The 27,159-nt window shown below is 48.7% G+C and overlaps 1 protein-coding gene across 2 annotated transcripts in view; it reads right to left on the bottom strand.

The window, feature by feature from the left end:
* Positions 1 to 27,159, bottom strand: part of TDRD9 (tudor domain containing 9) — a 2,642,469-nt gene that overhangs the window by 2,025,243 nt on the left and 590,067 nt on the right. For both annotated transcript variants that reach the window (XM_078660267.1, XM_078660268.1), the window contains one exon: positions 11,342 to 11,506. In XM_078660267.1, coding sequence (XP_078516393.1) covers positions 11,342 to 11,506 — 165 coding nt within the window. The remainder of the gene's footprint in view (positions 1 to 11,341; positions 11,507 to 27,159) is intronic.

Here is a 27,159-nt window from a genome sequence, read left to right as displayed (position 1 = left end):
AATAGGAATTAAAAACAGAAACTCAAGACAAAGTACATGACACTGGATTCAAGCTATCTTGGCTGAAGATGTGTGATACCCTGAAGCCAGTCGCTGGATGTGTGTTTCCAGTCCAGGGTGGACCTGGCCTAGCAGTTTAGATTCAACTGCTCCCGTAGCGAGCAGGGTCAAGACTAACATGCATATGGCTGGATCCAAACTAGAGTAGCGTGGTGAGCAAAAAACACACTGGATTTGGGTCCAGATCTCTGACAAGGGGTGAGTGTTTGACATTCTTCAACATTCCTTCTATCAATTGTTCTTTTTTCAGTTATCTATAAGCAGAGCACCAAGCAGCTTTATGTAACGGCTGACAATTATAGGAGACAGTATGGAACCTTCGGGTACTCCAAAAGTGATAGCGATCTTTTGTGACCTGGAGGTACATGTGAAAAAACTGGTGTTCGTAATGAAGGTAGGAGAACCAGCGAAGGACACTGCCAGCAAATCTCATTCACAACTGTGATGACCATGATGGTTTGATGGTCGAAAGTATTGAAGGCAACTGAGAGGGCTATCAATATCGGGAGGCATAAGACATCTTTATATGTGTGAAGAGGGCATCTTCTATGATGTGTAAGGTAGCAGCCGCCATGCTGCAGTGTAATCAAAAGCCAGACTGGGAGTGATACAGGTGAAGATTAGCACTAACGTAATCTTGAAGTTGAACAAAGACTGCTTTTTCAATGATCCTGAGCTGAAATCCTTACTCAATACGCAACAGTTTTGCTGACTCTCCGAAACACAGCTATCAATTGCTGCATTTGTTTGTGCTTCTGCATAATTTAACATAGAGGCCATGCTCACCACATTTCCTGCAAGACAAATCTCTTGCTAAGCAATTCAAGCTATCTCACTCATGTGCACCACCCCCACACCTGTAATACTTTAATTTGTTTTCAGATCTATTTTGCAATGGGGATGGTGTGATGGAATTGCAAACTTCCTCTTCTATTTTCCTAGTTAGGTTTAGCTCCACAAAGGAGTTGGCATTGGAGCTCATTCCCTGCATTCAAGTACTAGTATGTTTCATCCTCTCCACAATAGCCACTGCTTCTCTTAAATCAGGAGTCATTCTGAAAGTGGGCGTTGTTGGCATGCATGAGGACATGGCCTTCCGGGAATAAATCTCCAATATTGTGAATGTCATGGCACTGCAAGGTGCGTTTAACAAGCTTCTCACTTGTGAGGGGGAGCCAGGGATTATTAGCTAACGGTAAAGCAGGAGAGTAAAGGATGCCCCCTCCTAAAACAGGGCAGAGCTTTTGCAATGTCCAGCAAGTGGTAGACAAAGTTTGGATTTCAGAAGGATCCATAGGGATGCCCTTCAAGAGGACGACTAGGGTGATAGATCTCCAAGCTGGTCTCTCTCAGGTTTGAGTTAAAGGACAAGAACGTATGGGTGGTACTAGTGCTATGCAAATTGGCATTGTGCTGCAAGATAATAAAGGTGAAAGTCTAGGACTCCAAAGTCGGCAGGTTCATAAGGGAGAGTTGAGGCATCCCACCAGATACAGAGTTTGCGGCCGGCCCAGACAAGTCTCAATAGGTGACTGCAGAGGGTGTTGAAAAGATGTTATGGTATAAGCGGTATTGGGATATTAAGGAAGAGATACAAGAAGCGAGGGAGGACAACCATTTTAATTATGGAAAGTGGGAGTTTGAGTCAACGTTTCACTTGTGTTGAGAGTTTGTCAATGGCTGGTCCATAATTGAGCCAGAGCATTTGGTCCTTGTCTCTATGTAGGTGTATGCCTAAATATTTGGTGAGGCCTATGTTCTTGGTTAAAGGGAGTGGACAACCGTAGGATGGGGGCTCTCAGTTAGTGGGAAGAGCTCAGATTTAGCTCAGTTAAGATGGAGATCCGAAAGGCTCCCAAAACGTAGCAATTCACTCAACAGAGGGGCGAAGTTGTCAAATGGATGACGGACAAACAGCAGTAGATCGTCTGCATATTTTACTGAGAATAGGAGAGGGGAAATAAGCCACAGTGCATGTGCTGTTCCTGGAGGTGAACTAATGGGTCCTTCTGAAGGATGAATAGGAGAAGGGATAGGGGGCAACCCTACCTGGTCCTTCTAGTGACAAGGAAGGAAGTTATCAGTGCAGAGGCATTAACCCTGAGGCATGCCAACAGGGTTAGAGTAGAGGAGCATAACCAAGGAGATGAAGCTGCAGGGGAGACCTAGTTTTGTCAGCGTCGCTCTCTGGAAAGACCACTCCAGCGAGTCGAGTGGCTTTGCAGCATCTAACAAGGCCACCACCGCAGGAGTAGTTGTGGAGATTCTGTTCAAAAACGGTAAATTTAGTCCTCAAATTGAGGGAGGTGGCCCTATGGGGGACAAAGCTGGACTGAACGAGGGAAATCTGCTCTATCGGCAGAGACAATCTTATGGCGAAGACTTTGGCTAAAATCTTGTTGTCTAGGTTGAGGAGGGAAAGTGGGCGGATAGAGGAGCATAAATGGGGGGTTTGCCAGGTTTCAGGAGAAGTGAGAGTACTGGCTCCTGCAGTGTGTGCAGCAGAGAGCCTGTGTCCAGGGACTCTGCATACATAGCAAGATGATGTGGGGCTATTTGATGGTTATAAGCTTTGTAAAATGCTACAGTAAAGCCATCAAGGCCTGGGGTATCCATTACCTGCATAATTTCCTAACACGCTATAGGTTCAGCTCAAAAGCATCGTTGGCCAACAGTCACCCACACATCGCAACCTCTGCAAGGTAGGCCGCGATCGCAGACTTGATGTCCAATGAATCGGAGGTATACAAGTGCTCGTAATAGCGGCTTTATTCAGTCAACATGTCCTCACTGTCTATAACACTGGTCCCAGTGATGGTGTGGAGTTCAGTAATGTATTCACTAAGATGATTAGGGTAGAGTATTCGTGCACGTGTGCGCCCCGGTCGCTCCCCCTCTCCGTAACGGCTGGTAGTGGCATCAATAGGGACAATCGAAGAATTCTCAATGTGGGTAGGTGACCTATAATGTTGAACAGTCACCGGAGACAATGTATGTTGTCAAAGGTAATCTCGAACGCCATATGATATGGGGAGCTGACCGTAAATCACGATTGGGTGAAAATTATTATATTTCAAGTTTTAATAATTATATCCTGTATCATTATTGTTGTTTATGAGGACCGAACATCTATGTAACTGGGGGAGCAGCCTGGTCGCTAGTCAGCTCAGTCAATGTCTCACAGCTCAGATTCGATCCGGGTCAGTTGGAAGCGTACATCTCTGTGAATGCCGGCATGTTTAGACATGCAGATACCGCAGATGTAGATGTAGGCCTTTAAGGCTTCCCAGAGAGTGGTCTGAGTCGACACTGTGCCAGTATTTATAGCAAAATATTAAACAATAACTTCATGTAGCTCAGTACAGAAGACTTGATCATGTAGCGCCTCAGTGGGTAATCTCCAGAAGCGTTCCAGGCCGCCACAATAGGGGACACACAGTACCAGGAGGACCAGACAGTCTCACATCTGTGCCCAGCATTGGCAGATAGAAGCCACTAGTCGAGCCGTGTCCACACATCATGGGGAGCGGAATAGAAGGTACAGTCTGACGAGAAAGGGTGATGTGACCTCCAAATATTGCTAAGAGCATAAGTATCTATGATATGGTGAAGGCCCTTTCCCATCCACGCCCTCCCCCCACCCCCGGTTTGGGGCTTACCACTCAGTTGTATACTGTTGGAGTCTGAGGGATTCTGAACCATGGTGAAAAGTTCCAACCCATTACAATCCGATTTGCCTCTGCCTAGCCCATATGTGCATATAGGTCATGAAAAACACTCAGGTAAGTCAATATCAGGGGCACAGATTATAATCAATAATGCACGTTTGTCTGCCAAATGCCAGTAAGTATAATAAAACGACCATCTGGGTCTGCATGGCTGGTGAGGAGAGAAAAAGAGACACTTATGTATGAGAATACAAGCTCCTCTGGAATACAAACTGTAACTAGAAAAGTATTGATGTGTACCCCAGGTGGACGCAAATGTCTGGGAATCTGGGGCCAAAGGATCAGTGTGCACGTTTGACTGCAAACATAGATGAGAAGCTGTCGCGGTCGAAAAGATCCGTAAACAGTTGGTTAACATATGTATCTGAGTGTCCCAAATTTGTTGTCTCAGCAATGCCCAGTATTATATTGTTCCTATGGGTTTGCACCTCCAAGTCCTCAAAAGAGCTGGCAAGTATGATGACAGGGGGTTGTCCTCACAATCATAAATGAAAGACGTAGCTGTGAAGCCCTACCAGCAGGTGCATGACACCCCCAGCCTCCTACGGACAAAATGGGAGGGAATAGTAGAATTGATCTGGAGGTCTGCAAGCGGGGGCTGTGGAAAACTGCCCAGTGTGGGTACAGAAGCAGCCAGTCCTGAGGGACGCACTGCCAGATATTGAATGGGCTGCCAGCATCTCCCGCAAATATAGCCACTTTTTAGAAAGGCGGGCAGTACCCTTAAACCGACACTGTAGTCACGTCTCCCCATACATACATGTCTCACAAAGCATCAAGGCCGGGCTGGGCCTGTCACAGCTCTCCTCTGTTGAATACCTGCCTCCAGGGCAACAAGCATACAAATAAATGTGGGCCCCAGCTGAGGCCAGTGTGCTTAAGGCCGCATGGGGAGAAGCGGAATCGAAGGGGGAAGGGGGAAGAACTCAGTGCTAGCGCCGCCAGCTGTTAGTAGCAATGGTCAGTCCGCTCAGCTTTCAAAGCAATAGCAGAGTATTGGGGAGGATGGCAGGACGCAGCTATGCCACAAGTGAGGGCTGCGGTTCATAGAGTGCGAAGTGAGAGGGGTGCAACGCCGAAATCCAATACTCTGAAGGCAGCCATTCGACCTTACGGCATACACACCGAGGGGCCCAAGTACCAATAGGAGGGTGATGCACTCACCGGGTACTGCAGGTATGGATCCAGGGGCCTTCAATGGACTGATGCCGCGGCGGCAAGAAAGGCAATCACCATGGTGGATGACTTTGCAACTAACTGTGGTTAGGCCAAACAGGAGCCAGGATGGTGCTTCGGCATACCTGCAGGACCGCCTGGTCCATTTCCTACAGAGAAGATAGGCCTGTGGCCCCTGTGAGACTCAGAAGTCTCAGCCTCAGGCTCGCCTGAGCCCTATTGCTGCAGGGCCTCCGAGGCTGTGCCAGTCAGAGCGGGCTCCTCAAAGGAATGTTGTGTGTGAGGGAGCATTCAGTGGCGGGAAAGGCAACCTTCAGAATCATACCCCCATCAATGCCACAGCCTCATTATGCAGATGGGGTTAGATGCAGCGAGGAGGTGATCCATGATATTTTGGTGGCGGCTACGCCCCAACGTTGCATGCCTTTGGCCACGCTGTAAAGGTTGCAGTCAAATCTCTTAAGATTGACTAGATGTCTCGACAGCCTGGACACTTGAAAAGAATGTTGGTGGTATAAAAGCGCATGTGCCCTGCGCAAGCCTTTTCAATTGTCGCCAATTGCTAAATTCAATTCAATTCCATGGAAATGAGCAGAAGTCAATTCCAGACTGTTTGACAGATTTATCCAGCCTCAGATGTACACCGCCCACCACTGGGAAGAAAAATTACAGTATTACCCTCAACCTTCTCAGCAGCTCACCCAATCACAATGCGGTCTACTGATACGTTCTACATTCCATTCTTAAAGAACTCCCTTAAAGAACGTCATGTACATTTTACAATGTTTATGAAAACACTTCTACAGTTCCTCCCTTCCACAGCTTTCTCCAAGCAACTTATTACCGTGCAAATGTGTTTGTCACAATCTCAGTGGCATTATTTAATAGCTGGAAGTTTATTTTAGAAATATGGTCTGTTACACCACTCTCCTATGTGTTATTCCCCTCACTTTTCAGGCATGGAAAGGCCCACAATGTTCATATGCAAAAAAGCATTTTAAATAAACTAAATCATATATATGTCTCTGGAGGGCGTCATTAATATTGAAAACTCATGAACGCTTTCACATAGGCCAGCCTTTCCTATCTATTAGTTTTACTTCAGTAAAAGTCTGTTTATATCTAAATACGGTCTGAAATGATTAGCCATCTTTATTGTGTCGCTTTGCAGCATGGTAATTCTGCACAGCATCATATTTTCTAGCCTGGCATTTAAGTACTGTGTTAAGTTTGGTAAGTCTAGTATCGATTTATTAAATAATTTTGTAAAGCTTACAATTGCATGTTTATGTGGCAATATACATAGGGTTAGCTAACCGGGTAAGAGTTTCTACTTTAGTCTCTTGCATTCCTTTCAAACACTTTGATGCATCCCCAGGGGCCCGAAGAAGTAGTGACATACTTTATTAATATAGGAACTCAAAAGCGGAGAGTTAAGTCATAATTCCAGTTTGTGGTACTTACTATAATTTTCAATACTTAATTTTGTTTTGCTTTTCCAACACACAACTTAAAAGCAGAGAATGACAGTAGAAGAAACAAAAAACACCCCAAAGAATCCCGAGCGCATCACCTAAACCCCACTTTTAAGTCTATCTGGAGCAGGGGTCTCCAATCTTCTCTGTAATAAGAGCTACCTATGTTCAGTGAAACCCATCAGGAAATGCTATTATTATCAGTGCAACCATGGCTTTAAGTGGGAAAAGAAAACTGGGGGTGCTCTAAAAGGAGGTGTTGCAAATTTCTTAAAGGGGTGTGGCCTATCAGAGTAGGGGTGTGGTCTAAATCAAGATAACTAGCATTGTGTGCTTAAGAAAATCATGAAGTCGCATCCAGCAAATGATAATAAAATAGGCAAAAAAGTATATTATTAAGTATAAGACATAACACACCAAACATTATTTACATTACTTAGAAATCTATTGCAGGATTTCCCAAAACCCTTGAAGATATTCACTGTGTCTATTTTGCTGGGGTTTCTCACAACAATGTTCTTCAGCAGACCTTCTACCTTTTGCCAGCCAACTCTTTACATACAGCTTTGCGTCAAATGTTTCAAATGGAGGACTATTGAGTTTTACCCTTAAGCATGAAGAAATGGTCTCTACAAGAAGAGAGGCCCTTGTTGGACTAGCAATTAAGTTCATTGCGCTGAAACCTCTCTCGTAATCCACATTACTTGCTGGCAGGGTTTCCATGCAAACTAGTAACTGTTTTAATGCTTCAGGGGTTTTCTTTCCACCAAAATCTTTCAAAAGTCTAAAAGCTTGGATAGCATCTCTTACTGGCAGCTGAACCTCTGAATACAGTTACTGGATCTTGAGTTTCACCATGAAGAATGTATTCATTACCAGAAGGCAAGTTGCCTTCATCTAGCACACTGAAGCTGGCTATAAGTTCTTTCTCAGAATCCGGGACACATCGTTTAATAATATTTACAGGCAGACTTTGGTAAAACTGATTTGGATTAAGAGCAACAGAGTTACTTCTACCATGGAAAAGAGGAACATTCTTGAATTTGCCTCCATCAACTGAGAACCAGGGAATGGGAGCAGAAAAGCAATGGCGAGCTGGAGCCCACCTCCTTTGCGCAGCTCTGTTTTAAAAGAGAGCATCCCCTGTCTTGGTGTTACAAGGGGAGGAAAGCTGACCGGCTCTAGGATTGAGGGCATGTGCTGTACAGATAATACTGGGCATATAACAAGGAATAGATTCCTTATGAAACAAGCCGTACTGGCTTCAGCAGTGAGTGGTACGACAGTGACCTGGGGGCGTGCCAGGAATCGGACTGAAGGACCCGGCTTATGCTGCAAACACACTTGTAAGACCCACCAAACAAAGTAGGCAAGAAGCAGCAATACAAAGGAGAGGAGCCAACGGTGACCCAAGAAATAGAGAGGGCGACAATGAGCAACTGCGAGGGCTGCCAACCAGATGTGAACTGAATTATAAACTGGAAAGCGAGGGCAGCTATTGGGCTAAAGTCTAGAAGAAGTCTTGAATATGGATCTTCCCCCAGTGGTGTAACAAAGGCCCCCCACAGCCCCCACGATGCGGGGCTCCCCAAGCTCCTGAGTGTGGTCAGAGGGGGCTCTCTCCAGGTACTTTGCAGAGGGCCCCCCTTAAGTTTCGTTACGCCACTGACACGTAAGTAGCAACAGGGAGACCTGTAAAGAGAAGGCAGGCACGCCGGTAGCGCATGTGATCATAATCTCCCCCCTGTGCAAACTCCGGTTACCGGTTACCTTAGGATGTGAAGGTCCGCGCTGATCTCCAGTGAAGCCGCTTTCGCCGGTGGGACGCGCCTCAGCCTCAGGTTCAGGCAGCACTTTTCCTCGATGACGAGCGCGAGGGAACCCCGGTTGCTAGGGGATGCCTTGCGCCTCTCAAGGCGCAACGTAGCTCCGCCAGACGAACCTCTGCATCACTGGGGGAAATCCTCGTTGCTGTGTCCAATCTGAGCGCGGATCGGAAATGACCATCCCTGGCTGGTGGTTCTGAATACTGGCAGGGTGTCAATGCTCCTTCTCAGAGCGGCAAACCCAGCCTCGGGCACACACACAGCTCGAGGGGCGGTGGTGGAGTCAATGTACACACAGCGCTCGCGGGCAAAGCAGGCGCTCCAAAGATCCTCAGCGGTGCGTTAATCCGCACACACAGAGTGCGAGGGACTTGATCCTGGGGCAGATCACGTTTGAGGCAGAGCAGGCCTCACGACCTTACGCCCCAGCTGTGTGCCGAGGGGGGCAGCTTTACGAAGGCACAGCGCAGACACCACACAGCAGTTGGAAGGGTGGGTACTGGAGAACTTTTGTATCCCTGAGTTCCCAGCTCTTTTTAGGCCCTTGGAGACAGGCAGGCTTCAGAGGGGTAAAGCACACAGCACAGCTCCTCTTCAAGTTAGGAGGACACAGCACACAGCAGACAGTCCCTTCCTCAGCAATCACAGCAACTGTAGCTCAGCTCCCAGACACTCAGCACGGATTCCTTCTTAATCACAAAGTTTCCTAATCTATTTTTACTGGGGCTCCAGTCCTACTTTTATACCCCAAAAGTCTTTGTTCTTCTTGTGTGTGGGGTCCTGGAGCCAATCTAACCCAGGTCTGGGTGCACTCTGCCAGTGCACCTCTTTCTTCCTTCGTGAGTGTGGGCCAGGGCCTTCAGACGCACCGCAGGAGGTGAAGCCAGCATTGTGGCAGGCAGGCACAGCCCTATTGAGACCCAGGTGCTACTCCTCCCACCACTCTACATGCAGATGGGTCTATTCAGCCTTGTGCTTACTCAACCAGCCTCCTGGAGCTGTCCCCAGTCCCTGTCACTCACAAACCAGACAGTCAATACACAACCAGGCAGAGGCACACGGAAAGGTTGAGCAAGAAAATAGCCACTTTCTAAAAGTGCTATTTCCAAACTTAGAATTTAAAAAACCATCTTCACTAAAGGATGTGTTATTAAATTCTGAGTTCAGGGATACCAGATTCCATATGTCTATCTTGCCGTTATGGGAAGATATGCAGGGAACTTGCTATTAGGGTGATGTTTTGCATTCTATGTGTCTGCATGGGAATACCATTTGGTTTTTATGAAGGCCCTCACCCACCAACCTAGTTGGTGGCATGCTTCATCATCGGGCCCCACCCGAGGCACCGAGTGTGCCTCAGGTGTGCTGCGACGCCAGACTACTGCGGAGCGGGTTTTGGAGCGTGAGTGTGCTGTGCTGATGTGTTGCGTGAGGTTTTAAAATACAGTCCTTGGGTTCCCAAAGAGGTGCTTTATTAGTGGGCCCCGGGCAGTGATTAAAAACAAAGGCTTGGGACGTGTAGGGATAGACTTATGGTCTCCCATGTCCAGTGTGGTCACTAGTTTCAGCCAGGCCTTCTTTCAAAGCTGGCTTTCATCAGGACCTTAATATGTGAGGGGGTGTTTACAGGGAAAAATAATGTGCGTTAATGCCCTGTATGTGTAGCACGGGCTAAGGTGCTTTTATATGTGAGAGGTGTTTCCTCTCTGATTGTACCTGTAGGAAAAAAAAAGGACAGACAGAAGACGCATATTTGTTAAAATTGTTAGTCTGGCGTCGCAGCACACTTGAGGCACACTCGGTGCCTCGGGTGGGGCGCGATGATGAAGCATGCCACCAACTAGGTTGGTGGGTGAGGGCCTTCATAAAAAACAAATGGTTTTCCAATTCAGACACATAGAACGCAAAACATCACCCTAATAGCTAGTTCTCTTTGTTTATACATTATAACCCAGGGGAAACGAACTATCCATACTAGTTCCTCTCTCTCTTCTTTGATTACAAGAAAGATATGCCGGGAAACATGTCACACAGCATTCCCCATGTTATCCTATGGGCAAGATAGCCTTTCAATAGTGAAAAACGAAATGGGCAGTATTCCACTATCAAGACATGTTACCCACACAACACCAAACAAAAACCGGGACGTCTGCTCACCCTACCTTTGACCTTTGAGGCCCGAAAATAGAGTCCCCCTAGAGGCCCCTTTCGAGGCCTCCAAAAAAAACTGGGGGGCTCAGCTCCCCATAGCCCCCCCCCCAACCTCCCCCACTTAAAGCCCTGAGAGCAACTAATATAGAAGCGCTATAGCTGCAATGGCCCTGACGCCAAGGTAATACTAGTAATAAGCCTCCCCTATGTCCCATGATATATCACTTAATTATGAGTTTTACATACATTTTGTATATTTCAACCATTTTACTCTAAACATTAGCTTAGGAGTTCTGAAAATACAAACCTTTTCGCCTAAAATACATGATTTGAGTTTCAACCAAGCAAAAGCTGCTAATTGTAGACTGAGGACACTGCCTCACTACTACTAGCGAGTCACGCTTACTACAGATCCCACCAGAACGCTGCTGTTTGCCAGTGCACCCTATATTAAGGTTTCTGGCGTCCCCCGGTACTAAACAGTCCATAGCCTGCTTTATTTCGTTCACAATCTGTGTCAAAAAGTTTTCTAGCCTTGGACATGATCACGTAACCTACTCTTCGGATTGTGTTTTCATCATACTGTATGAATCGCACGTACAAATTAAGAACTGCATGCCTCCATTGAGGGATATCAAATCTAAGTTTTAGACTGCAGTACTCGCATGAGGGCGATACACAAAAATTGCATTTTTTATATCACGTTAAGGATTAGAATGTTCGGGCAAATGTACAACCCATCCCACAACGACCACAATATAAAAAGAATTCTATCAAGACAATCTGAAAATAACAGGTTGCATTTACAATTCCAAGCACGTTTTGCACCTCAAAATCACAAGCAATGTGCTGTAAATATTCTATTTCGAAATTCTTCATGCTTACGGAAAGTGTGCCAAAAGCAGTTTGGTGAGACCAAAATTACCTTAAAACGATCAATATGTTTCAAATCATCCAGATAATACTCTTCGATTGCATGTGGCTTGCCTTCAACCTCGTACACATAAGCTGGCAACAATCTGTTATGAACTGGAACTGCAAAGTAATCGGCAAACTCCTTGCAATTGATTGTGGCCGACATAAGGATTACCTGTAAAAGAACAATAACAGCTGCAATCAACAAATGTTATACATGCCAAAGATTCTGAAAACGCTGCAAAAAAAGTTTAGTATGAAAGCAGACATGACAATTTTAGGCGTTCTTACATCTGTTATTTAAAAACATACAGTTGACGTGATTAAGCACTCACAGAATGACATGAATGTCATTTTCAATCTTCATCTCAAACATGAAAATGTCAAGTATGGGATACAGAGAAGTGACATTTTCACGTGGTACACACTCGGACCTTCTTTAGAATCCCCCCCCCCCCCCAAAAAATGGAATTTCATAATAATAAACGCAGAAAAAGATATAAATGAGGTCACTCCCAAATTTACAAAGTAATGTTATACACAATGAAACTTAAAACTTTTTTTTTTTTTGAAGTCCTGGACCAAATTTGTGTTTTAAGAACCACTGCAGTCACAAACTTCTCTACATACAGGGATATTACAGAAAAATATAATTTGTAAACTAAAGAAACGTTTACATCCAGTTTATGTTTCGGCATTTCTGAAAGAAGAACAAGCCTCATCTTCGAGTCAGGGTCTTTCTTGGCAATGTTAGTGCTATCAAATAGCTGAACAGCCAGCCAATCCTTTCAACCATGCAGCACCAGGTACCCCTTGCCACAAATGTCCTATTTGATTTTCCCACTACAGAAATCCAAGAAAGAGCACAACGAAGTACACATTGCAATTGGGGTGTGCCATTTAATTGCTAACACCTCATAACCACAAAGAACGTGAGTGCTGGGATACCTATTTATGACATTGTGTGCAAGTGGATATTTAAAAGATTTTAAACTTGTCAACGACAAAGATCTGCAATTTCATTTCTACGCAGAATTTATTAAACGAGTACAAGATATTTTTCATGCCAGGAAAGAAGGACTAGAAGAGGTGGCTGTCAGGTGAAAGTCGGTCTATAGTATTTTCAGTGTTTAATTTGTAAAAGAGTAAGACCTAAGGCCCATAATTTTGCCCAGAAGACCCCTCTGGTGCTATCAAAGGTCAAGCTGCTGAATACCAAGGCTGCATAGTCCTGGTTCCACCTCATGCCTTTTTAACCCACAATCTGACACTTCCTGTACCATTAGCTCAGTCTTGCAGTTACTTTCCCATTTCTGCTTTCTCTATCACAGTTTTCCATCATTTTCTTCATCCAAAATCACCCATGTGTGTTTTTCTCTCTTGCTTTGGAGCAATGTCTGTTTTGAGAAAAACTACTGGTCCCCAAAAACGAGTGCCAGTGGGCCCCAAGTGCAAAACATGTTTCAATATAAGCTGTGGTGATTTTGGGTTACCAGCAGATTTTGAAGAAAAGAAAAAACAGCTTGGTTGTATATGTTATGCTGAGCTCAATTTTGATATCCATGTCAGTTTGACAGTGCTGTACTCCTTTTATCAGGTTAAGGCAGCTTCAGCAAGCATTAACACACTTAGAGAAAATAAACTATAGTAATTCCCTCACATATTAAATCTTACTGGACTACGCTAGCGCTTTGTTGGGTCAGCTCGCAAACTTGTATAACCCTTCTGCAGTACGTACAACATTCATCTTGAAAAAACACTGAACTTTAAGCTTTAGGACGGTAGCAACAACGTTTTATTTCTATTCTTTTTCAAATAAAAATGATACTGCTCGAATCATGCCCACACTGCTGTCTCATCATGGAGAAGGGTAGGCCCATAAGTTTAGGAATGTACCCCATTTTGACATGGTCACTCCCACTTTTTGCCTAGTATTTGATGCAATTTTGACTGAAGGGCACTGGGTTCCTGCTACCCAGGTCCCCAGTGCCAGTGCTCTTTCCCTAAAACAAGGTAACTGTTCCATTAGTCTCCAAATGGGAAGACCGTTAGCTCCTCTGTTAAGTCCCTAGTAAATGGTGCCCTGGTACCAAGGGCATGGGTACAAAAGAGGGTTCCTAGGGGCTGCAGCATGTATTGTGCTACCCTAAGGTACTCACCACCAAAGTCATGCAGACTGCCATTGAAGGCTGCATGAAATGGAGCAGACAAATGTGAAAACACAACATGACACACCCTGTATGCCATGCCCACACACACTGCATGCAATATATGTAAGTCATCCGTACAGCAGGCCTTATAGCCCTAAGGCAGGGTGCGCTATATTTCATGGGAGACCATATCTGTATGAGCAGATATGTCCTGGTACTGTCTAGTTCAAATGCTAGTTAGTACAAGTGAATATTGAAGCCATTTTAATTATATGTACTGGGAACAGTTCATTACAAGTTCTCCAGCTAAGTGATGGCTTCGCTGAAATCTATGGTGTTTGGTATCTCGTCTTAATAAATCTATACTGGTGCCAGAAGTGGATTTATTAAGATATGCACCCAGAGGGGACCTTTAAGGGGGGGGTATGGAAAGACCAGCATTTGTGTGATAAGGAGAGAGTAGATTATTGGTCTCCGAAATATTATCTTCATTGCACCTGAAATTAAGACTGGGCATGTTTGATGCACCTGAATCTAAGCCAACCCATTCTACTATCCTTGAAACCACTGAGCACTGGGAAGCTTATCAGCAAACTAGGTCCTCAAAGGCGGCATTCACATTCTTTCTAACTGAAGATGATATTCTGATTTTGAAGACTGAGGCAGCGCAAAAGGATGAAAAAGACTTCTGCTTCTGATGGTATTTTTTGGATTTGTAACAGGAGAACCCTTTGAAGGTTCGGTTCCTTTATCTTACCTGAAGGAGAGAAGAATCATATTTAGTTTTTTTTAAAAGGCCAAACAAGAAATAACTTGGCTTATCATTTTCTGGTGGCTTTTGGATGAATTTAGGTGCAGAAGTCAGACACATAAGGATCATGGTCAGGCCCCAGACACCATATGTAGTTGCCATGGGTAGCAAATAGGGACATTTTTCAACATCATTGACAATGCCTACACTACATGACCTTGTGAAGGAATGATACTTAGTCTGCTGTAGAAGCATTGTTTAAACATTGAGGATTTCAGCAAAAATTAGGTAGAAATCAGGACCCCCTCCCCCTTGAAAGGGCGTTGAAAAACAGGAACCTACATGAGGCAGTGCCATATTTAGACAGGTGTTGTGACTTGAGTGGTACTACCTGTGGCAAAGCTGCTTCTTTGAAAGATTTTCTTGGATTCTGCTCCAAGATGGTGACCAGAGCATGATGAGCTGCTGATGGAGGCAGAACACTAGATGGCTTTGTGGGCCCTAACCAGTTGGTGAGTGGTCTTGTGGTGGCTAGCCCTAAGGAATGACCCTCAGCTTCAATGTTTGCTGGTGAGCCCACAGAGAAAGAAGGGGGCAGGAGGGGTGTGCAGTCTGAGACTCCCTGGACTCACTCTGGGACAGAGGTGCGGAGTCTGCCACTCAGAGTGCCAAGAAAAAGCCTGGAGAAAGAAGAGCAGGTTTAGAGTAGACGCCCAGCCCGACCGACCAGCTGAAAGGGGAAGCATGGGGTCCCTGTGAGCAATTGTGGAGAGCCATGGCGTGCCCTTGAAACGTGTGGACCCTGTGTGGCTAGGGAAGAAAGCCATGAGGGAGTTGCGGTTTGCCCAAATGTGGCAGAAGAAAGATCCTGGCAATCAGTATGTCGGGCAGCCTCCGCACATGGAACCAGCTGAACTAAGAAGGTGTAACATCACTAGGGGAGCGCAGGGGACAAACACGTGGGGAGCACATCAGGAGGGGTTAGTATAACCTTGAGGAGAGGGGCTGTGGTGAATGCTGATGGTTAGACACCATATCCCCCGACATCTCTGGGAGATGTGAGCTCCAAAACCTTCCGGCAGCCAAGTTCTATACACATCCCGCATGAAAGATCACATCTGCCAGAAGCACATAAATGACACCAGTCTCTTGCATGTGTCTCTGCCAATACAAAGAGGTGACCAACACAATATAACAGATGATTAATATTTGGGCTCCCAACAAGCAACCTTGCGTAGTTCAGCAATGTTAGAGGCATAACATACTGGAACTTTGACAAAGGAAGAGTTCAAGGCCTGCCTTGCTGAGTTGATATGAAACATTTATAAGTCACTCACAAAAAACATGCCTGAGCCCCACAGGGAAATGAGAGAATAGGTTTAATATCAGTGAACTAGATCAAAGACCCAAAAAAATAGATGCGCAACTGAAAACATTCTTGGAAATGGATCAGCTAACTAATGCCACATTTTCCCATATGGAGACGCAAATCCAATGGCTCACTTCCACAAGCGAAGATTTGGAAAACAGATGAAGACAAGGTACTGCCAGCATCAACAACCTTGAAGAAGGCACTGAAGGAACGAATATAGTGGCATGCTTCATTCCAAAAGAAAAGATTATAGCCAGAGCAAGGGAGCATAAATCGTTTCAGTTCCAAGGAAGCGGCGTGTGTCTATTCTGTGGATTAACAGCCACTGCACAGCAGTGTCGCAGAGACTTTTGTAAAGTAACACAAGATCTGTCCAGTAAAAAGTTCAAACATGGATGCCTGCTCCCGGATGGCCTGGAATTCAAAATGACCTGCAGGGATAACACAATCGAGTCACCAGGGGAGGGCATCAAACTGTTTAGGCCGAGGTAAGGAGAGTTCAGACAAGAATGGGCCAGGATCATCCCAAGAGGATCCCAAGGTGAGAGCATGGCAAACGCCAAACCCACATTCGCAAAAGCATATAACCCTCAAATGAGACCATAAAGCAGACCAGCACAGAAATGATGATGCTAGGATAACCCGGAGACCGGGCAGCATGTAGTGCTTACAATAGACATCAATGGAACTGTAAGGCAGCAGCATGGGTTATGCAACAGTAAAGTGCTGGATGGTGCTCCGCGAGGGCGCACTGATGATGCAATAGAAGGATGGCCTAATAATGCTGAGGTGTGGAGACTAATTGTAGCTTTGATCGGCGGGAGTTGGAAAATGGAGTAAGAAGCAGATCGGAGCACAGCAGACGTGCACTGAAACTCAGGATAAGTGATTCCAGAGCCCATACCAGCATTAGCCCCCATGAGGCTTAGGCAATGTACAAGGCACCAATTACTAGCTTTCGGGATTCAACAACTTCTGTGCTAAGATTGATTTTTGTGTTTGGTTTTGAGGAATTATTTTCCTTATAGGCAGGTTTGGGGGACCTGAGTCACACACAACATGTACTACAGAAGAGATAATGGGCGCACATATGAGATGTAAAGTTGTAGGCACTTAAGCATTCAAGCTACTGTCACTGAATGGCAGGGGCGTAACTCCTCTAATAAGAGCAACAAGGATTGGAGGTATCGCAGGCAGTCAGACTCAGGTATAATCTTCCTCTAAAAGAACCCATATTCTTATGACGGACACAAACAGTATGATACATAGGTCCTACCCCAGCAGTTCTGGGTGTCAGCAAAGTAGACTTCGGTGGGGGTGGCAATCTTATTTAAAGGAAGTATGACTGTGGAAGAGCCCTTGCTTATTAGGGACCAAGAGGGCTGGTTTGTCATCCTCATGGTTAAGCTACAAGGGGAGTTGAATCCGTTTCTGAATATTTGTGGCCCCAACACACCAAGACAATTTCTTCTCCCTCGTTTTTTTTTTTTTTTCAAAACCGTTTTTATTAAGAGTTCAAGCAGAATACGGCACAGCCCTCCACAGTCAGGAGGAGACTGTCAATGATTTACGTGGAAAAGCATGGCAGTGAACCCAGAGTTTCAAAATGACTTACCCCAACAATCCCCCCCATCCCACCCAGCCCCAAGCAGAAAACTACCCCCCACCTCAGCCCCAACTACCCACTCCTTATCCCACCCTAACCCGGTGCACGTGATCAGCTTAGCAACATGAGGTGTATAGCAATGGCAGTGTGGGCCAACAGTCTAGGGTACAGGATCCATCTCAAGAGACTGAACATCATCAATGTCTATTGGGGGGTCAAGCATCAGGCCCCTGTAGTCCGCCCACCGCTTCCAGATTTTGTAGTGTTTGCGTGGGCACCCCCGGGCCTCAAAGACCGGCAGCTCTAGGCCCATAAGGAAGTCCAATCCTGCCTTCCACACACCAAGCGGGGGGGCCCGGTCGCTCTTCCAGGCCTGTGCCAAGTCTCGCTTGGCCACCACCAGCCCCAACAGCAGCAGGTGTCGTTTGTAAATGTTACCCCCAACGCCCTCCAGGACATGGAGAAGGCCCAGCCTAGGGGTACGGGGCAGGTCCCACCCCAACACCTCCGACAGGCAGTCCCAAACCCCAGCCCAGAATCTAGTCAGTCTCTCACAGGACCACACAGTATGGAAAAGCGTCCCCCTCTCAGTACCGCACCTCAGACACTCCGGGGCGGCTATCAGGCCCGCTCGCCACAGACGGTCCCTAGTATAATACGCCCTGTGAAGGTATTTGAATTGGATAAAGCGAAGACGAATGGCTATGGCAGTACCACGGGGAGATTCAAGGGCCTCACGCCAGTCGTCCTCATCCAGGGGGCCGACATCATTCTCCCAGGAGGCCTTCAACGTCGACAGGGAAGGGGAACAGTGCGCGACCAGGGAGCGATATATCTGAGAGACCTTCTTGTCACCCAGGTCCCCCATAAAGAGTTTCGCTTCAATGGGACTAAATTCAGGGAGTTGCTCTAGGCCCACTAGGCTAGGGGCAAGGGCGTGGCGGAACTGGAGGTACCGGAAGAACTGGGACTTGGGCATATTAAATTCAGAACTAAGGTCCTGAAAGGACTTAAGCGTAGTGCCAGTAAGAACATGACCGAGAGACGAAATCCCGATTGCATCCCAGCCGCCAAACCCCGGTAAGGAAGCCAACGCCGGAAGCAAGCCATTACGCCACAACGGGGTCTCGGCCGTCAGTCTACCCCACCAACCCACACGATGCAAGGCTTGTCGCCAGATCGCGAAGACCACCTGAGTGACTTTCGGCAACAATCACCTCCGTCTGGCCGAATACAGTAAGGTGTGTAGGGAGGCACCATCCATCAGAGAGTGCTCCAGGGCATAGGCCGGATCACTACGGTCCCCGTACCACCACTCGTTAAGCACCAGGAGGTGGGAGGCTTGATAGTAAGAAAGCAGATCCGCGGACGCCAAACCGCCGCAGTATGTAGAGAGAAAGCACGTGCGCAGCGCGACTCTAGAAGCACCCCCAGCCCACAGAAACCGACCCAGCACCGAGTTAACACTGCGGAACCACCGTGAGTCGATCCGAAATGGATGGTTCTGCAGTTGGTAGAGAAGCCGAGGTAAGGCCACCATCTTGAAGATGGCCGACCGACCATAGATGTTAAGGGGCATACGCGTCCACGTCTTGACGTCCATCTGGACCCGATCCCACACCGGCTGGACATTCCGATCCCACGCTACCGAGGCAGAAGTCGAGAGGAAAACACCCAAATACTTCACGCCATCAACAGCCACCCGAAGGGACGCAGCCCACGGACAGCAGGCCGAGTCACCCCCCAACAACCACAGGGTCGACTTACGCGGATTAAGAAAGAGCCCCGACGCCTGACCAAACTCCTGCATCAACTCAAGGATACGGGGGCCCGTACGCTGCAAATCCGTCATGAAGAAGAGGACGTCATCCGCATACAAGGCTATGCGGTCTGAGTGATCCGTCCCCCACACAAAGCCTCGATAAATGACATCACGGCGCACCCGGGCGGCCAACGGTTCCATAGCCAGTGCAAATAGGTACGGGGAGAGGGGGCACCCCTGACGCGTACCCCTGGTCACAGGAAACCGAGCGGAGACCGCTCCAGAGACCCGTACCGACGCTGTGACATCAGTAAGAAGGAACCGAACATAGAAGATAAAGACCGGGCCCAAGTTCAGCAGCGGCAAGAGAGCAAACAGATAGGTCCAGCTGACCGAATCAAATGCACTATCAATATCCGCCAGCAGAAGTGCCGCCTGATCCCCGGAAGACCCGATCGCGTCAACCGCGGCCTGCGCCCGCCGGATGTTGTGTCTTGTCGCTCTGTGCGGCATGAAGCCCGCCTGATCAGGGTGGACAAGGGCCGAGATGTGAGGAAGCAGGCAGTTCGCGAGCGCTTTGGCCAGGAGCTTAGCCTCGAAGTTAATGAGGGATATAGGGCGATAAGACTCATGGCGGTCAGGGGGTCTGCCAGGCTTCTGAAACACCACAATTTCGGCGTGACGCCAGTCCGGGGGGAGGCTGCCACGTTCCCTCGCCAGTTCCAGCGCCCGCCTGTAGTGGGGACCGAGCTGCAGATGAAACTTCCTATAGAATTCACTGGGGAACCCACTCGGCCCAGGCGCCTTGCCCGCATTAAGCTGACCCAGTGCGTCGCCCAATTCCTCTGCCGTCAGGGGGAAATCTAAGTCATCGCGCACCTCATCCGATATAGCATGTGGGGGGACTGCCGCAAGGTATCCTTCAATGCCGTCCGGGGACATGTCCTCCCGAGAGGCATATTGACGCCCATAATAGCGCGCAAAGCTCGCCGCCAGGACCGCAGGATCTGTTATCGCTACCCCGGCGTCATCGACCAACCCCGGCAGAGTGACCGGCTGCAAGGACTGTTGACAAAGCCTGTGGAGCATGGTGCAAGACTTATCGCCCCACTGGTACACCCTACTACGCGTAGCCAACCACGCCTGGCGAGCCTCATCCAATAAGACAGAGGAGTAAGACTGCTGCGCCTGTAGGAGCAGCCGCAGTGTAATATCATCGGCTGCGTCCCTGTGCCTCGCCTCCAGCACCTCCACGTGCGCCGCAGCGGCAACAATGCCACTCTGCCGAGTCCGGCGGGCAGAAGCGCACCAGGCAATATCGACACCCCGCAGGACGGGCTTCATAGCCTCCCAGACCGTCACCGCGTCCACCCCTACCGCAAGATTGTCCTGCCAATAATGGGCAATCGCGCCACGCAGATGCTGAGAGTAGTCCGGACGCTGCAGGTGCCACGTAGACATCCGCCATCGAAATGATTGGCGCGTCTTACAAAGATCAATTTGGACCGCCACGGGGGAGTGGTCAGACAGCCCGCGAGGCCGGATCGCCGCCCCCTTCACTCTGTCAAGGAAAGCCCCCGGCACAAACACACAATCAAGGCGCGAAAGGGAGCCATGCACAGCCGAAACATAAGTGTATTCCCGCCGCCCCGCATGCAAGTGTCGCCAAACATCTACCCATCCGAGGCCATCAATCATAGCACTCAACCGTGTAGGGGAGGCCACAGGCGCTGCCCCCGGTCCCCTCTGCCTGTCCAACGCCAAGTCTACCACATCATTCCAATCTCCACCAATCACAGCCAGGGAACGGGGGAGCTCAGTCCACAGGGCAAACAATCGCTCCGCAAGGGCCCATTGCAGCGGGGGAGGGGCATACACACTACCAAACACCACAGGCTCCACACCGATCTTCCCTTGTATAAACACAAATCGGCCCTGAGGATCTAGCCACTGACGCTCATGAGTGTAGGCTAGCCGTCTGTGGACAAGAATGGCCACTCCCCTCGAACCCCTAGTAAATCCAGCATGGAACACCTGGTGGAAGCCAAACCGCTGCAGACTCAGTGCCTTAGTGCCCAGCATGTGAGTTTCCTGAAGGAGGAGCACATCCGCAAGGTCCCTTTTGGCCCAGCGAAGCACAGCCCCCCGCTTAATCTTGTCCAGGAGCCCCCGAACATTCCAGCTCAGAATGCGCATGGAAGCGTCAGGAGACGCTAGACTGGGAACATCAGCCATTGTCATGGACAGGGAAACCCCGCGCTCTCCAGCACCCGACCCAGACCTCCCACACCCCAATTGCAAATATCACAAAGAACACGTGCACCCCACATAACACAACCCCAAACTCCACACCCCAGCTCCCCCCTCCCCCACCCCTATACCTCAAAAAACAATGAAGCATCTGTCGCGGCATACGGTACCCAGGCCCAAAACATACTGCCGAAAGTCAAGCATGCCAATGGATCCCAACTAGCCCCCCCAACCAACTAGACACACTCCCGAAAGCCACCCCACAGTCCCAATAGGAGGAGGTAGCCCACATAGCGTGCCCCGAACCCCATCAAACACACAGCCAGGCTAAAGGCAGTGCGGTTCCAAGAAACAGAAGGCCGCAAGGGTCCCACATTGCCGCCAAATAACAGGGTAATACTGCACCAGCCAATGTCCGTCCCACCGAGCAAAGTTCAGCCGCCACGGTGTAAGATCACTGATGAAGGCAGTCAGTAGGTGGCCAGCCAACGACGATCAGACGTCCTTGTCAGAAGTGTCCGTAGCATGTTGCGTGTCCCCCAGCAGGGGGTCCCGGGACAGGGACCGTCGGCGCGAGCGGGACTTGCGATGTCGTTTTCCTTTGCCCGGCTGGTCCCCCCGATCCTGAGATGAGCTGCGTGAGGAGCCGGAGTTCAACCCCGGCTGGGCGTGCGGCCGTAGTCTGACCGCCTCGTCGGTCCACCTGAAGACGGCCTCCGGATTATTGTAGAGCAGAGTGTCTTTAAGCCGTGCCTCGCGGAGAATGACGTCTCTATCATGGAAATTGAGGATCCGGGCGATGATCGGGCGAGGCCGCTCCCCAGTCGGCGGCTTCTGCGTTAAGGCGCGGTGTGCACGCTCCACCACGAAGCAGCGCGACAGGGCGTCCGGGGGCAGCCAGCTCTCCAGCCACTGGGATAGGAAAGTGTCCATATGCCCCTTCTCACAGTCCTCCGGAAAGCCAATAAAGCGCAGGTTGTTCCGTCGCGCCCTTCCCTCAGCGTCCTCCACACGAAGCGCTAGGCCGCGCTGAGACTGTTCCAGGTCAGCAACCCTCTTCTTGAGAGCGCCCACGTCTCCCTCCACCGCCGTGACCCTGGTCTCCGTTTCGGTGATGCGGGCGACCGCATTGCGAAGGTCCTGACGCAACAGCATCACATCGGCACCCACCGCGCCAATCTTAGCGTCCAACATGTCGCGGGACTGCGTGATGGCCGTCAGCAGCGCTGCATTGTCCGGTCCAGTATTCTAGCCTCCTCCGGCACCCCCTCCAGGGCCAGTGAATTTGTCGATAGGTCCCGTTTTGGCGGCGGCCGCGCCACCTCCACCTCTGGTCATGGCGGCAGCAGAGACGGCCGGGCAACACGCACCTGCAAGAGGGTCACCCCTCGGGACTGTCCACCACTCAGGCCCTCGGTCAGAGCTTTCGGGGGCTCCTATGCTCCAACACCTCCGGTCCAAGGATCAGCGTCGGTGACTCTGGGCAGAGGCCGCCAAACCCGAGGCCCCTGCTCCGCCCTCCTCGCGTCCAAGGCCTGCACCGCCACCACACTGACCCCGGTGGTCACAGGGGGGATCCGGCTACTCCAGGCTTCACGAGGCCCTCCCGCAGGGCCGCCTCACCGCAGCCCCCAGCTATGCCGGCAGGTCCGCACACTGCAGGGGGCCCCTCCGCTCCTCCTCTCCCGGCCGGCACTCCGGCCCCCAGGCCACTGCTCGATGGACACTGCAGCAAGGGTCGCCGCCGGCCGGCCGGTGGATCCAGGCGGGACGCCTCCAAACTCGAGGCCCCTGCTTCAGCCAGGCGAGGTAGGCCGCTGCACGTTCTCCGCGGCTCCCCGGGGCACCAGTCCCAGCCACCACCACTGCAGGGGCACCCAGGGATCACCCCAGTGCCTCGGTAACACTAGGCAGCCCAGGGATCAGGCAGACAGGGAGGCTCTGCGGTCCACGCTCGGGCCCACCGGCCCGGGGACGCCAAACTCGAGGCCCCGGCGCCAGCACCCGGGTCCAGGCCGCTCCCCGCCCCGGCCGATTCCGACACTCCGGGTGTCCCGGGAGCGCCGCTCTCAGGATCGGATGGCTCCCAGCGCTATCCGCCACTGTCACTGCACTTGTGGCAAAGAATGCAGGGTCCGAGGGCAGGATAAAAGGAAGGATAATCGCCGGGCTAGCGGGAGCTCTAGAGAGCCACGTCCGCCATCAGCGCCCGCTAAGCCACGCCCCCTCCCTCGTTTTTAAAGATCATATCGGGCAGATGACTGGTATGTTAATTATGAGAGTGGATCTAAACTTGGTCAGGGACGCAGTGTTGAATAAGAGAGCTCAAGCTTCAGCAAATACGAAAACTATGCCTAAGAAATTAAGAGAACATTTCAACGATCAGGGCCTGACTAACGCTTTGAGATATACACGCTGGGGAACTAAGGACTCTGTGTACTCTTCTGTTCACAGAACTTATACTAACACTGATTACATATTCATTTCTAGGAATCCTTTACATAGAATGCTCAGTGGGCAACTGATAGGAGGCACTCTTTCAGACCACGCCAAGCTGGAGTTTGAACGCGAAGGGGCAAACCGTTGTGCTGCCGAGGGCATTGGAGAATTCAGATGCACTACTTTAAAGGCCCTGCCCGCTGGGAGGACTTAAAAAATGGCAACCTTAACTATATGGTAATGAATGATTCAAAAGACAGACAAGCTGGGATGCATTCAAGGGGACTACTGGAGTTGTGGTCAGGGAAATCATTCGGGGAGCACAAGATGACATCCTGACTGAAAATACATTGCTAAGCGAACTAGCTAACCAACAAATAAAAACTCCCCAACACTTAAGCTGGCCAGAGACATTACCTAACAAAGTACAACTGCAAATACCACACAATAAAAAAAGCAGAGCTAGCCCTCTTTAGAATAAAAAAGTCTAGGAAATGGATACTAAGTCAAACCATCTCTTTGGCATGAGAATCTGAGCACAAAGGGCGAAATCCTACAGAGCAGAGATTCTAACAGTAGAAAGGTGCCTTACAGATTATGAAAGCAAGAAAAGGGACACATTTGTTAAGTTCTATAAATATCTATACTCTGCTGACCAGTCTGACCATATTGAAATGTCTGCATTCCTGGATCAGACATTTGAGCAAAAAACACCAGGCAATGGATAACGAAACTGAACTGGATAAACCAACAGACGCATAGGAGATGCTCACAGCCACGAAGGCCATTTAACCAATTAGGACACCAGGACCTGATGGCCTTTGATAGGGATATTGCAGCTGTAGTGCTTGGCCCACTGACAATGTTTTTAATTCATTTACTGCTACCTTTGGGGTTATGCCTTTGATGGGGAAGCAGAGACAGCACTAATCCCCAGAAGAGGGCTGGCCGTAGAGACTGTAGATCCTTATGCCCAATAGCCCTGTTAAATGTGGATTTTTAAAATAGTTACTAAAGTGTTGACCACTAGACTAGATAAAATACCGTCACTATACTCTGTGTTGGCTAAAAGAGATGTGTGCAGGGGTGGCACGGTTCCGATGATGTTTAGAGAGTTGTCCACTTGATAATAAAAGCTAATAACAAGGGTATACCGACCACACACCACACGCTAGGCACAGAGTAGGTGTTTGAGAGGGTGAGCTGGGAATTCCTGGAAAGTGTCCTAAGCAGAATAGGTTTAGGGCCTGTGATGAGGGGAATGGATCTTGGTTAACTTCCATTTCCTGAGAGTCAAAGTAAGAGTTAATGGCATAAGCCCTCAATAAATTAATCTGCTAAGAGGGACCAGCTGCCCCAAATTGCCCTTCTAGTTCTCCGTGACCACTGATCAGCTGTAATTACACACACGAAAATCATCAATGATAAGAGGGTAACCTTTGGGCATAATGACCACAAGATAAGTCTATTTTCAGACAATGTGCTTTCTACTAGCACAGAGCCTGAAACTACTCTTCCAGAGGCCATAAAAGCCCTGGAAGTATGTAAGCAGATATCGTAGTTCAAAATCAATAAATATAAATCGTAAATCCTCAACATTAACCTCCTGCCTGGACAAGTAAGGAACACATCCACTATTAGATACTTAGGCATTCTAATTCAAGAGCATTTACAAACTGGGCTAGGATTAACTGGCCCTCCCTGAAAGCACAAATTGCATCGGACCTCGTTAGATGGCATGGGCTCTACATAACATAGCTGGGGGAACTCACTGTGATTAAAATGAACATACTACTCAGTCTTCTGTATCTATTTCAGACATTGCCACTGCCATACCAATACTAGAAATCCAATCTCTGTAACAGACGCTGCTATCAGTTTTTTGAGCTGAAGGGAGGACTAGAAGAGCCAAAAAGGTGTTGATGGTGCCACATGAAAAGGGCGGATTGGCGTGCCCAGATATATTAAAGTACTACTACGCAACACACCTGGGGGTTGAATGGTCCCAACGAGAAACAGACAAACAATGGACACATATTGAACAAGCCCTGTCAGGAGGCCCCAATGGGACACTCTGTGGCTCTCCAAGGTGCACAGTTCAGGCAATCTCTATATTTCTACTGTATCCAAAAACAGCACTCCTGATATGGGATACAGTGGCAGTTAAGGGAGACCATATCGCATATCTGTCGCTGTTCCTCCTACATCAGAATCCTGGCTTAATCTAGCCTTGAAAGGGAAAAGATTTGAAAGATGGCAGTCAGGTGAATGCCTTATGCTAAGAGACCTATTTACGAAGGGCAACATGAAGGTTTTTATGGAGTTCGAACCCGTTTTTGGGGTAACTGAGCAGGAGAGACTACAATATGCGCAAATATGCGACTGGGTATTACAACCGTGTAGCAAAATGGCAGCCCCCATGCAATTAAATGCCACTGAAGCTTTTCTATCTCAATTTGAATCCACTAAAGATCTGATCTCAAACATATATTCCATTCTAAATTTGGGGGGATAGTTTACAAATTGAAACTACCAATACCAATGAGAGTTAGACCTGAGGAGGAAATTCACTGAAGCTGAATGAGGGTGTTTGTCATGGTATACTGAAACAGCTTCGGAGTATAACACACAGGGAGACAGAATATAAACTCAGGATGAGGTTGTACTTTATGCCACATACCATATGCCTGCATACATCAGACAAGTGTAGGAGGTGTGGAACTGGGTTAGCAAGGCTCACACAGATATGCTGGGATTGCGCTAAAATCCAGCTGTTCTGGAAGGAAGTGCTGAATCGCAGAAACGAAATGGTGGGGCAGCCGATAGAGAAACTGTACTGAGAATGTACTGTTGTGACTTGACAAACAGATATGTGATTAACAAGGTTCTATTCACTCACATACTAGGGGTGGGCAAGCGATTTAACTGCGAGATTCTGAGCAAAAAGCTTCTCCGCCCACCCATATCTTATTATGGAAAGCATAAATGTGGCGATACAAAGCCCTAGAAAAACCTCACAATTAATAGGCAAGAAACCTATAAAAAGTTCGTCTTGAGAAGTCTTCTGAAGGCCAGTAGGTCCTGAGTCTGTCGTAGACTGGTAGGGAGAGTGTTCCCGGTCTTGGCGGCGAGGTAGGAGAAGGATCTGCCTTCAGCGGTGGCTTTCCGGATACGAGGAACTGTGGCGAGGGCGAGGTTGGCAGAGCGGAGGCTTCCGGTGGGGGTGTGGAAGCTGAATCGGTTGTTGAGGTATGTGGGTCTGGTGTTGTGTAGTGCTTTGTGTGCGTGGATGAGGAGTTTGAAGGTGATCCTCTTGTTGACGGGGAGCCAGTGCAGGCCTCTCAGGTGGGGTGTGATGTGGCTGCGTCGGGGAACGCAGAGGATTAGTCGAGCCGAGGCATTCTGGATTCGTTGTAGTCGTCTCAGGAGCTTGGTTGTTGTTCCTGAGTAGAGGGTGTTCCCATAGTCGAGTCTGCTTTTGATGAGGGCCTGGGTGAC

This window comes from Lissotriton helveticus, chromosome 9 (genome assembly GCF_964261635.1).
Source record: "Lissotriton helveticus chromosome 9, aLisHel1.1, whole genome shotgun sequence".
NCBI classification, from domain to species: Eukaryota; Metazoa; Chordata; class Amphibia; order Caudata; family Salamandridae; genus Lissotriton; species Lissotriton helveticus.
Note: the sequence above shows the minus strand (reverse complement) of the source record. Positions and strands in the feature narration are given on the sequence as shown.